Here is a 14,100-nt window from a genome sequence, read left to right on the forward strand (position 1 = left end):
AACATTCACTGTAGAATGGACCGTACTGAAGAGCTCAGTGACTTTCAACATGGGACTGTCATAGAATGCCACATTTCCAAGAAGTCAGATCGTCAAATTTCTGCCCTGCTAGAGCTGCCCCGGTCAACTGCAAGTGCTGTTATTGTGAAGTCGAAACGTCTAGGAGCAACAACAGCTCGGCCACAAAGCGGTAGGCCACACAAGCTCACAGAACAGGACCGCCAAGTTCTGAAGCACGTAGTGCGTAAAAATCGTCTGTCCTCGGTTGCAACATTCACTATCGAGTTCCAAACTGCCTCTGGAAGCAGCGTCAGCACAACAACTGTTCTCCGGAGCTTCATGAAATGGGTTTCCATGGCCGAGCAACCGCGCACAAGCCTAAGATCATCATGCGCAATGCCAGGCGTCGGCTGGAGTGGTGCAAAGCTCGCCGCCATTGGACTCTGGAGTAGTGGAAACTCTATGCAGACCTGGACAAAATCACAAACTGGTCAAACAAGTGGAACATGTCTTTCAATCTTTGCAAATTTCACACTCTCACTTGGTCTCTCCGAAAAGTCCATCTGGACAAGCCTCCCATCTACTTTCTCAACAATCCTCTCAAATAAGTTCTGTCACTCAAGCTTTTGGGTCTCACTATCTGCCATGATCTTTCCTGGGAAAACCACATTTCCAAGCTGGCCTCCAAAGCCAGTCGCCGACTGGGCATTCTCCATCATGCGATCCTTTCTGGGCACTTCTGAGCTCCTCACCACTTACAAAGCTTTCATCCGCAGCTCAATGGAACACTGTTCTCCCCTCTGGGCTGGTGCTCCATCCTCACACCAAGCTCGGCTTCACGCGGTTGAAACCAAAGCATTCAGAATCATTGGAATCTCCCGCGATGAAGCTGATTCTGAGGGCCTTTCTCTCTCTCTGATTTTCTGAGGTGGCTGATTCTGAGGGCGCAGGCAGGTTTGTGGTCTCTCTGTCTTCTACCGACTCCTCTCCAGCCTAGCTCCCCAAGCTCTGTCTGTGCTCTGGCCCCCTAATATTCCGGCAGGACGGAGAAGATCTACCAGCAACCCTCTTATGGTGAAACTGCTAAAATCAAGACTCTCTGCTCACCTTCACTCCTTCATTCCTCTTTTCTCCCGCCTCTAGAACAAACTCCCACACCAATTTTAATCCCTCTCCTCCCTTCAGCTCTTTTAAGCACTATCTCTTGTCTTCCCCAACTAAATCCTTGATCTTTTCTACCCCCATTAAAACACCTCAAATCCACCTCTTTCAACCCCCAACTTCTTTCCTGAAATTCCTAGAAGTGTTCATTTGCTTTATACCGTGTACCCCTCCCTCCTCCCCAGCGCTCCCCCTTCCACAGATCTACCGATGTCTCTGTTCTGTTCTGTTGTTGTACTTGTGTGCTTCCCTCTCTCCCCCTCTTATCTCCAGCTCCCTTCATTGTATGTTTTGTGTGACTGTGCCGTTTTCATGTTCAATGTGTTCGCTCTTACACGAGCATAGATTCTGTATCTAAAGAAATATTATAATAATTGTGCACCGCTCCCTCCCAATTCCGTCTCCATGTGTCGAAGGCGCCCCATCAATGTCGCCCGCTGGAGGATATGTTATTTATTTATTTGGTCGGGGGCTGTGTACTTTGAATGTACCTCTACTTGTCTGATTTTATTTTATACCAGACTTTTATTTTATTTTATTACTGCCATGGACACCAGTGGAGATCTTTTTGGATTTGGAATCTATTTTTTGTGTCAACTTTTGTTGATCCCGTGAACATCCTTGTCTGTTCTGTGTTCTTGCTCTCCCACAAGCCTTTATAATATTAAATAAATAAAAAATCCAGTATTGTTTTTTGTGCATCTTTTTATTAATATTAATTGTTTATTCATAAAGCAGCGTCACAGCCACAGGTGCGTAAGATCGCCATCGATGTGGCGGCTGTTAGTGATACTGGTCCCAGCACAGTTTTTCTATGTATGTCCACACACTATGACATCTTCTTTCACTGGAAACATATTTTCTTCCAAAAACGTATGTTTTCGGTTTTGAACTCCAACCCCTGTCCTGTACCTTCACCCAATTATTTACTGTTGGTAATCATCGATTTACTTGGTTGAAAAAAACTGTTGGCATGGTTACCTATTCCGTTCGAGAGCTCGTGAAGATGAGTGGTGAAGAGATGGGAGACGGGAGGGAGAGGGAATTGAGGGAGAGAGAGAGGAGTGAGGAAGAGAGAGAAGTAGGGGAGTGGGGAAGGGAGGGGAGTAGGGGAGAGAAGGGAGGGAGATGGGAGAGAGGGATTTGGGGGAGGGAGATGGGAGTGGGGGAGAGAGGGGACAGGGTGGGAGAGTAGAGTAAGGGAGAGAGGGAATTTGGGGAGGGAGATGGGAGTGGCGGAGAGAGGAGAGGGAGTAGGTGAGAGAGTAGGGGAGAGACAGGCGAAGGGGATACTATGCTAGGTTTTCCCGTTACTTGGGCCAAGATCAACTCACCTTCACAAAGGTCTGGTAACCTTCTATGATTCCTCTATATCCAGTGCACCTGCAGAGGTTACCTAGCAAAGGCAAAGAAAGACCCAACTTTTGTCAAACACAACTCATGGAACAGTTGTTCAGCAACCATCAGGCATAAGGTGGTTTAAGACCAACAGTGAGGCTGAGGGTAATAGCTGGACAAAGGTTATATACTTTTCAGTGAAGTATGGAGGTTCATGGATAGCCAAGGGTTGTGGGAGAATTGCAAGAGAGGTGGGAGATCAGTAAGAACAGAAAGGTTAATAGATACGAATGGGAAACAAATGTTGTGGCCAAGAGGGGTTTGTGGAGTCACAGACTTGTGCCACCTCTCGTCTGATCTTGCTTGCTCTTCCACCATTTTTTACTCCTCAGCACCACCAGGATGCACATGTTCTTCCGTAAACTCGCACCCCGTTACCCTCCTTGGTTCAAGTTTATCGATTTACTCTCCTCTTTCGTTACACTATTGTCAGGCCTACAGAGTTTCCTCCGATAAGGTCCGCTCATCCTCAACCATCCAGGCTTTCCACAAGGGCCACCATGTATCGGCTCCTTATAGGACAAAGCATATGATGGTACACACACAATAAGGGAACATGGTGAAAGGTAAAAAAGCATTTGATGGAACAAACACAACAAGGGAACATGGTGAAAGATAAAAAAGCATTTGATGGAACAAACACAATAAGGGAACATGGTAAAAGATAAAAAAGCATTTGATGGAACAAACACAATAAGGGAACATGGTAAAAGATAAAAAAGCATTTGATGGAACAAACACAATAAGGGAACATGGTAAAAGATAAAAAAGCATATGATGGTACACACACAATAAGGGAACATGGTAAAAGATAAAAAAGCATTTGATGGTACACACACAATAAGGGAACATGGTAAAAGATAAAAAAGCATATGATGGTACACACACAATAAGGGAACATGGTGAAAGATAAAAAAGCATATGATGGTACACACACAATAAGGGAACATGGTAAAAGATAAAAAAGCATATGATGGTACACACACAATAAGGGAACATGGTAAAAGATAAAAAAGCATTTGATGGAACAAACACAATAAGGGAACATGGTAAAAGATAAAAAAGCATTTGATGGAACAAACACAATAAGGGAACATGGTGAAAGGTAAAAAAGCATTTGATGGAACAAACACAATAAGGGAACATGGTGGAAGGGAACATGGTGAAAGGTAAAAAAGCATTTGATGGAACAAACACAATAAGGGAACATGGTAAAAGATAAAAAAGCATTTGATGGAACAAACACAATAAGGGAACATGGTGAAAGGTAAAAAAAGCATTTGATGGAACAAACACAACAAGGGAACATGGTGAAAGGTAAAAAAGCATTTGATGGAACAAACACAATAAGGGAACATGGTGAAAGATAAAAAAGCATTTGATGGTACACACACAATAAGGGAACATGGTGAAAGATAAAAAAGCATTTGATGGAACAAACACAATAAGGGAACATGGTAAAAGATAAAAAAGCATTTGATGGAACAAACACAATAAGGGAACATGGTGAAAGGTAAAAAAGCATTTGATGGAACAAACACAACAAGGGAACATGGTGAAAGGTAAAAAAGCATTTGATGGAACAAACACAATAAGGGAACATGGTAAAAGATAAAAAAGCATTTGATGGAACAAACACAATAAGGGAACATGGTAAAAGATAAAAAAGCATTTGATGGTACACACACAATAAGGGAACATGGTGAAAGGTAAAAAAGCATTTGATGGAACAAACACAACAAGGGAACATGGTGAAAGGTAAAAAAGCATTTGATGGAACAAACACAATAAGGGAACATGGTGAAAGGTAAAAAAGCTTTTGATGGAACAATAAGGGAACATGGTGAAAGGTAAGCAAGCTTTTGATGGAACAAACACAATAAGGGAACATGGTGAAAGATAAAAAAGCATATGATGGTACAAACACAATAAGGGAACATGGTGAAAGATAAAAAAGCATTTGATGGAACAAACACAATAAGGGAACATGGTGAAAGGTAAAAAAGCTTTTGATGGAACAAACACAATAAGGGAACATGGTGAAAGATAAAAAAGCATATGATGGTACAAACACAATAAGGGAACATGGTGAAAGATAAAAAAGCATTTGATGGAACAAACACAATAAGGGAACATGGTGAAAGATAAAAAAGCATTTGATGGAACAAACACAATAAGGGAACATGGTGAAAGGTAAAAAAGCATATGATGGTACAAACACAATAAGGGAACATGGTGAAAGGTAAAAAAGCATTTGATGGAACAAACACAATAAGGGAACATGGTGAAAGGTAAAAAAGCATATGATGGTACAAACACAATAAGGGAACATGGTGAAAGGTAAAAAAGCATTTGATGGAACAAACACAATAAGGGAACATGGTGAAAGATAAAAAAGCATTTGATGGAACAAACACAATAAGGGAACATGGTGAAAGGTAAAAAAGCATATGATGGTACAAACACAATAAGGGAACATGGTGAAAGGTAAAAAAGCATTTGATGGAACAAACACAATAAGGGAACATGGTGAAAGGTAAAAAAGCATATGATGGTACAAACACAATAAGGGAACATGGTGAAAGATAAAAAAGCATTTGATGGAACAATCACAATAAGGGAACATGGTAAAAGATAAAAAAGCATTTGATGGAACAAACACAATAAGGGAACATGGTGAAAGATAAAAAAGCATATGATGGTACAAACACAATAAGGGAACATGGTGAAAGGTAAAAAAGCATATGATGGTACAAACACAATAAGGGAACATGGTGAAAGGTAAAAAAGCATATGATGGTACAAACACAATAAGGGAACATGGTGAAAGGTAAAAAAGCATTTGATGGAACAAACACAATAAGGGAACATGGTGAAAGGTAAAAAAGCATATGATGGTACAAACACAATAAGGGAACATGGTGAAAGGTAAAAAAGCATATGATGGTACAAACACAATAAGGGAACATGGTGAAAGGTAAAAAAGCATTTGATGGTACACACACAATAAGGGAACATGGTGAAAGGTAAAAAAGCATATGATGGTACAAACACAATAAGGGAACATGGTGAAAGATAAAAAAGCATTTGATGGAACAAACACAATAAGGGAACATGGTGGAAGATAAAAAAGCATATGATGGTACAAACACAATAAGGGAACATGGTAAAAGGTAAAAAAGCATATGATGGTACAAACACAATAAGGGAACATGGTGAAAGATAAAAAAGCATTTGATGGAACAAACACAATAAGGGAACATGGTGAAAGATAAAAAACCATTTGATGGAACAAACACAATAAGGGAAAATGGTGAAAGATAAAAAAAACATTTGATGGAACAAACACAATAAGGGAACATGGTGAAAGATAAAAAAGCATTTGATGGAACAAACACAATAAGGGAACGTGGTGAAAGATAAAAAAGCATATGATGGTACAAACACAATAAGGGAACATGGTGAAAGGTAAAAAAGCATATGATGGTACAAACACAATAAGGGAACATGGTAAAAGGTAAAAAAGCATATGATGGTACAAACACAATAAGGGAACATGGTGAAAGATAAAAAAGCATTTGATGGAACAAACACAATAAGGGAACATGGTGAAAGATAAAAAACCATTTGATGGAACAAACACAATAAGGGAAAATTGTGAAAGATAAAAAAAACATTTGATGGAACAAACACAATAAGGGAACGTGGTGAAAGATAAAAAAGCATATGATGGTACAAACACAATAAGGGAACATGGTGAAAGGTAAAAAAGCATATGATGGTACAAACACAATAAGGGAACATGGTAAAAGGTAAAAAAGCATATGATGGTACAAACACAATAAGGGAACATGGTGAAAGATAAAAAAGCATTTGATGGAACAAACACAATAAGGGAACATGGTGAAAGATAAAAAACCATTTGATGGAACAAACACAATAAGGGAAAATGGTGAAAGATAAAAAAAACATTTGATGGAACAAACACAATAAGGGAACATGGTGAAAGATAAAAAAGCATTTGATGGAACAAACACAATAAGGGAACGTGGTGAAAGATAAAAAAGCATATGATGGTACAAACACAATAAGGGAACATGGTGAAAGGTAAAAAAGCATATGATGGTACAAACACAATAAGGGAACATGGTGAAAGATAAAAAAAGCATTTGATGGAACAAACACAATAAGGGAACATGGTGAAAGATAAAAAAGCATTTGATGGAACAAACACAATAAGGGAACATGGTGAAAGATAAAAAAGCATATGATGGTACACACACAATAAGGGAACATGGTGAAAGATAAAAAAGCATTTGATGGTACAAACACAATAAGGGAACATGGTGAAAGATAAAAAAGCATTTGATGGAACACACACAATAAGGGAACATGGTGAAAGATAAAAAAGCATTTGATGGTACAAACACAATAAGGGAACATGGTGAAAGATAAAAAAGCATATGATGGTACAAACACAATAAGGGAACATGGTGAAAGATAAAAAAGCATTTGATGGTACAAACACAATAAGGGAACATGGTGAAAGATAAAAAAGCATTTGATGGAACACACACAATAAGGGAACATGGTGAAAGATAAAAAAGCATATGATGGTACAAACACAATAAGGGAACATGGTGAAAGATAAAAAAGCATTTGATGGAACACACACAATAAGGGAACATGGTGAAAGATAAAAAAGCATTTGATGGAACAAACACAATAAGGGAACATGGTGAAAGATAAAAAAGCATTTGATGGAACAAACACAATAAGGGAACATGGTGAAAGATAAAAAGCATTTGATGGAACCAACACAATAAGTGAACATGGTGAAAGATAAAAAAAGCATATGATGGTACACACACAATAAGGGAACATGGTGAAAGATAAAAAAGCATATGATGGTACACACACAATAAGGGAACATGGTGAAAGATAAAAAAGCATATGATGGTACAAACACAATAAGGGAACATGGTGAAAGGTAAAAAAGCATTTGATGGAACAAACACAATAAGGGAACATGGTGAAAGGTAAAAAAGCATTTGATGGAACAAACAATAAGGGAACATGGTGAAAGGTAAAAAAGCATTTGATGGTACAAACACAATAAGGGAACATGGTGAAAGATAAAAAAGCATTTGATGGTACAAACAATAAGGGAACATGGTGAAAGGTAAAAAAGCATTTGATGGTACAAACACAATAAGGGAACATGGTGAAAGGTAAAAAAAGCATTTGATGGTACAAACACAATAAGGGAACATGGTAAAAGATAAAAAAAAGCATTTGATGGAACAAACACAATAAGGGAATATAGCAAAAGATAAAAAAGCATTTGATGGAACAAACACAATAAGGGAACATAGTAAAAGATAAAAAAGCATTTGATGGAACAAACACAATAAGGGAACATGGTGAAAGATAAAAAAGCATATGATGGAACAAACACAATAAGGGAACATGGTGAAAGATAAAAAAGCATTTGATGGAACAAACACAATAAGGGAACATGGTGAAAGATAAAAAAAGCATTTGATGGAACAAACACAATAAGGGAACATGGTAAAAGATAAAAAAGCATTTGATGGAACAAATACAATAAGGGAACATGGTAAAAGATAAAAAAGCATTTGATGGAACAAACACAATAAGGGAACATGGTAAATGATAAAAAAGCATTTGATGGAACAAACACAATAAGGGAACATGGTGAAAGATAAAAAAGCATATGATGGAACAAACACAATAAGGGAACATGGTGAAAGGTAAATGAACATATGTCACCCACAGGGTGAACCGTATCTTGCCATTTGACCTTGACCTTAATAATTTCGTATGGTGAATAGTATGTCTTCATGACCAACGCACATGAAATATTGAAAATTTTTGATGAGAACTGAGGAAATAATTTTTTCATGAAAATTCCGTTTTTTCGTCATGACGTCATCAAATGACGTCATAGCGTCAAACTGTTTACAGATCTGGGAAGCACTCATCAAGGGCATTCATATGAGGTATTACTCGATATGGTACCTACGATTTCAAAATTTGACCTTGGGGTCAATAATTTTCGACCTCCAGCGCTAACCATGAAGGTCAAAGCCGATCGCCACCAAAAACTAATCAGCTGAGCGCCGGACCATATACTAGATTCCCATGAAGTTTGGAGACGATCCGATCAAAGTTACTCAAAAAATTAGTGTTTCGTCGACCTCCATGATTGGCCGCAAAGTGACCTTGACCTTTGACCTTGACCTTCATAATTTTGTGTGCTAAAGGGTATCTCTAAAAGACTCTGATATGCGAACTTACAAGAGTTTCCAAAGGGAACTGTACTCTACAGAGTGACCTAAACAATGCGAACTAAAGCAATACAATATACATGAAAAGTGCAGTTTTTTCGTCATAACGCCGTCAAATGACGTCACATTGTCAAACTAGTTATATGTTTGGAAAGCACTCAACAAGGGCTTCAATTTGAGGTACTACTCGATATGGTAACTGAAACTTGAATATTTTACCTTTTGGTCAAAATTGAATGACCTTCAAAATGACCTTGAAGGTCAAGGCCGATCGACACCAAAAACTAATCAGCTGAGCGCCATACCACACCCTATATACCCACCAAGTTTGGAGATCATAAGATCAAAGTTACTCAAAAAATAAGGGTTTCGTAATTTGACCTTGGGGTCAATAATTTTCGACCTCCAGCGCTAACCATGAAGGTCAAGGCCGATCGCCACCAAAAACTAATCAGCTGAGCGCCGGACCATATACTAGATTCCCATGAAGTTTGGAGACGATCCGATCAAAGTTACTCAAAAAATAAGGGTTTCGTTGACCTCCATGATTGACCGCAAAGTGACCTTGACCTTTGACCTTGACCTTCAAAATTTTGTGTGCTGAAGGGTATCTCTATAGGACTCTGATATGCGAAGTTACAGGAGTTTCCAATAATAACTGTGGTCTACAGAGTGATCTAAACGTGAAAAATTTTACCTTTTGGTCAAAATTGAATGACCTTCAAAATGACCTTGAAGGTCAAGGCCGATCGACACCAAAAACTAATCAACTGAGCGCCATACCACACCCTATATACCCACCAAGTTTGGAGATCATAAGATCAAAGTTACTCAAAAAATAAGGGTTTCGTAATTTGACCTTGGGGTCAATAATTTTCGACCTCCAGCGCTAACCATGAAGGTCAAGGCCGATCGCCACCAAAAACTAATCAGCTGAGCGCCGGACCATATACTAGATTCCCATGAAGTTTGGAGACGATCCGATCAAAGTTACTCAAAAAATAAGGGTTTCGTTGACCTCCATGATTGACCGCAAAGTGACCTTGACCTTTGACCTTGACCTTCAAAATTTTGTGTGCTGAAGGGTATCTCTATAGGACTCTGATATGCGAAGTTACAGGAGTTTCCAATAATAACTGTGGTCTACAGAGTGATCTAAACGTGAAAAAAAAATGATTAACCACAAACAAACAAAAAAACAAACAAACAAACAAACAAACAAACATACAAGCTGACTGATACATCTAGCAAAAACTTCGTTTTGGCAAGATAAAAAGCATTTGATGGTACAAACACAATAAGGGAACATGGTGAAAGGTAAAAAAGCATTTGATGGAACAAACACAACAAGCATTCTGAGTATTGCGCTGCAATACATGTCCCCTACCAAAGTTCAAAGTGCCATAACTTTGTCAAAAATGATCGCATCTGCAAATTAATGCACGGTTGATGCTGGTTTTCAAACTTGATCTGAGGTATGCTGAGACACATGTGTGTCACGCCTCGCCTCGTTGATAAGCCCGCAAGGTCGCTCCGTGGAGCGGCCTGCACGTATTGCACTGTGTGAATTATATAATTACCAACTCACGGTCTGAGGTACTGGCGATTCAAGAGATATCCATTTAAAAAATATATATTTTCGTTTAATTAACGATATCTGCCAAACCACGTGCCCTATCGCAAATTCCAAAAGAACATTTTAGTAGACTGATATGCTGAACAGATTTGTGAAGTTTCCCCTCGATTGGATCAAAAATGAGGGAGGAGCTCGGTTTTAAAGGTTCATGCTTAAAAACGTCATAACTCTGAAACCATGTGACGCATGACGTCATGTTCGCTGACCTTTTTGTTCGTCATGGGTATGCGATTCTGCCTGCAAAGTTTGGCCTCGATCTGTTCAGCCGTTGCAGAAAAAAAGGGGTTTTCGTGTTTTCACGAAAAACAATATGGCGGCCGAACCACATCATCTGTGACGTCATAATTACCATTAAAATATTCCACAGACCGATTCCCCCCTACTGTGAAAATTTGCTCTCAATCAGTCCAATTATTGCCGAGAAAATCTTTTTAAAAGGAAATTAAAACTTAAAATGGCACTGAGTTAAGGATCATCAGAATTATCAGAATTCCCAAAGTTCAAAGTGCCATAACTTTGTCAAAAATGATCGAAACGTCGTGAAGTTCGAACTTGATCTGTAACTTATCATGAGGTATCATGTGCCAAGTTTGAAATCATTAGCATTAAGAGTTTAGAAGAAAAGTCCGGAAAACTGTTCTTTGCGTGACGGACTGACAGACTGACGGACGGAGAGACGGCGTGCAAACCTATAGTCCCCTCCGGTGAACACCGGTAGGGGACTAATAAGGGAACATGGTGAAAGATAAAAAAAAGCACATGATGGTACAAACACAATCAGGGAACATGGTGAAAGATAAAAAAAGCACATGATGGTACAAACACAATAAGGGAACATGGTGAAAGATAAAAAAAGCACATGATGGTACAAACACAATCAGGGAACATGGTGAAAGATAAAAAGACCAAAAGTCTAACATCGGTGGAGCCGGGCTTGGTACTTAAGTTGAAGAGGATAGTATCACCTGGGTGGGGATACCAGTTAGCAAATAATATCAATATTTAAATTTTTTTGGCATCGAGACACTGGTTTATTCTATGTTTCGAGTCAACAATGAACCAACCATACACCGCTTAAATATAGAAAGTTTACAATAACGACAAAGGGATTGCAGTGTTCTGATTATATTTACTAGTATTAACTTTACTTAGTTATTTTACTTGGTATTACTTTTACTTTACTTAGTTTACTAGATTATATTAGTACTAGTGGGGTCACCCGTGGGAATCCCACGGGCATGGATGTGTGTGACATTTGGACATCTTGATTTAGATGCTGCACATTAAATTTTACAAAATGGTTACTGGCAATTCATCAGATCCAGAAATGGTGTAATGAACACAATTTATATATTTCACATAATATGTGCCCCCTCACTCCTCTCCACCTGACACTCTCCTCTCTCCACCCTCACGCCTCTGCAATCCCACTCCTCCTCACACTCCCCTCCAATACCTCCTCACACTCCTCTCCAATACTTCCTCACACTCCTCTCCAATACTTCCTCACACTCCTCTCCAATACTTCCTCTCACTCCTCTCCAATACTTCCTCACACTCCTCTCCAATACTTCCTCACACTCCTCTCCAATACTTCCTCACACTCCTCTCCAATACTTCCTCACACTCCTCTCCAATCCCTCACACTCCCCTCCAATCCCTCACACTCCCCTCCAATCGCTCCTCACTCTCCTCTCCAATCGCTCCTCACTCTCACACACACCGGAGAGTGGGTGACACACACACACGGAAACTCATGCGAAAACAATTTTTTTTCAATTAAATTAAATTAAAGATTTCACGATTTAAAAATAAATAAATAAAGATTTCACGATTGTCGTTCCTGCAGCTGTGAAACGCATTTTCTTTGGGTGGTGTATAATCGCTCCGAACGAAACAGGCATTACCTCGTTCTAGTCGTTCTGAAAGTAATTCATGATCGAAGACGTGTTGATTGAGTCTTAAAATGCACATCCAATCATCCAGACATACAGAGCATACAGAAGCCGATCGTCGGCCTATGCCCTATGGAGCCCATGACTCTTCTTCATTTTAAAACTTTAATGTATCGATAACTTTTCGCTTTACAAAGTAAAAATAGATTAAAACCAAACGTTATTAATAAATATTATATTCCATAGTTAGTTTACATTATTATGTAAATTTTTGAAGTACTGTATTGTTTAATTCCATGGTTGGAAAAGAGTTGACTCGCTTAAAACAAACTCTGTATGTACACCTCAGGGATATGGAAAAATATAATTACACTTCGATTGGATCCCGAACTTCAGTATTCAGTCGCTGTATTTTTACTAAGTGATAATTTAAATAATGAAGTCCTGGGAACGTTCTCTCCTCTCTCCTTCCCTTCCCCTCTCTCCTTCCTTCCCCGTGCCGACGTAACGGTCGACACATTCAAAACGGCTGTTGGAATACATGTCGCCGATTTTCTCAACTTTAGCTGAAACTGAGACTTGAGTTGAACCATCCCAGCGACTGTGATGGTGAATTAGTCGAGATAAAGCCGTGAGGGAGACTCAATGAATGGCCTTGAAGTTACAGGCGTTTGAGAATTCATTTCGTTCTATAAAGGGCAACTTTCATCGGATTTTCTTCCCGTTTTTTTTCAACCGAGTCTAAAACTATGTTAGCGACTGTGGAAAATGAAATGATATATCGAATTTGATTTGAAATAAAACTGGGAGAGAGAGCAAGACACCACGGGCCTACATAACAGGCCTCAAAGCTATGCGAGTTAATAAAATGGTGGATATTTGTTTATAATTATATGAAGCCACTCCCAGAATGGGTGGAGCTACTCTGCAAACCGAGTAAGCCACACCCCGGACAGACACCCAACAGATAGACAGACAGACAGACAGACAGACAGACAGAATCATCTATGGCTATTTTAATATAAATCATGAAACATTTACATTTTGTAGTCCATTGTATAATTTAAATAAACATAAATGCAAATTTCACATGTGGAAAAAGTAAGTACACCCTTGGCTCTAATAGGTGGTATTGCCCCCTTTGGCAGAAACAACCTCAAGTAGGCGTTTCTTATAACTGTCTACCAGTCTCTGACATCGACTGGGAGAAATTTTTGCCCACTCCTCCATGCAGAATTCTTTCAGCTGTGCAATGTTTGAGGGGTTTCTTGCATGCACAGCTCGTTTCAAATCCCCCCACAACATCTCGATGGGATTTAGATCCGGGCTTTGACTTGGCCATTCCGGAACCCTCCATTTCTTTCTTTTCAGCCATTCCTTGGTGGATTTACTGGTATGTTTAGGGTCATTGAATGGGCTTTGGGAAAATGGGAATGGGAAAGGCTGAGGGCCTTTCACTCACTCACCGCAGGCAGGTAGGTGGTCTTTCTGTCTTCTACCGACTCCTCTCCGGCCTTGCTCCCCCAGCTCTCTCTGTGCTCTGTCCCCCAAATATTCCTACAGGTCGCACAAGATCTGCCAGCCACCCTCTGATGGTTAAACTGCCGAAATCTCGGCTCTCTGCTCACCTTCACTCTTTCATTCCTCTTTTCTCCCGCCTCTGGAACAAACTCCCACACTCACTTCAATCACACTCCTC

At 39.5% G+C, this 14,100-nt stretch overlaps 1 protein-coding gene across 1 annotated transcript in view; it reads right to left on the bottom strand.

The window, feature by feature from the left end:
* LOC137432196 (xanthine dehydrogenase/oxidase) overlaps positions 1-14,100 on the bottom strand; it is a 296,924-nt gene that overhangs the window by 262,330 nt on the left and 20,494 nt on the right. The window contains exon 4 of the mRNA XM_078782822.1: positions 2,496-2,557. Within this exon, the coding sequence (XP_078638948.1) occupies positions 2,496-2,557 (62 nt within the window). The remainder of the gene's footprint in view (positions 1-2,495; positions 2,558-14,100) is intronic.

Source organism: Myxine glutinosa, chromosome 8, assembly GCF_964187855.1.
Source record: "Myxine glutinosa chromosome 8, kmMyxGlut1.1, whole genome shotgun sequence".
Taxonomy (NCBI): domain Eukaryota; kingdom Metazoa; phylum Chordata; class Myxini; order Myxiniformes; family Myxinidae; genus Myxine; species Myxine glutinosa.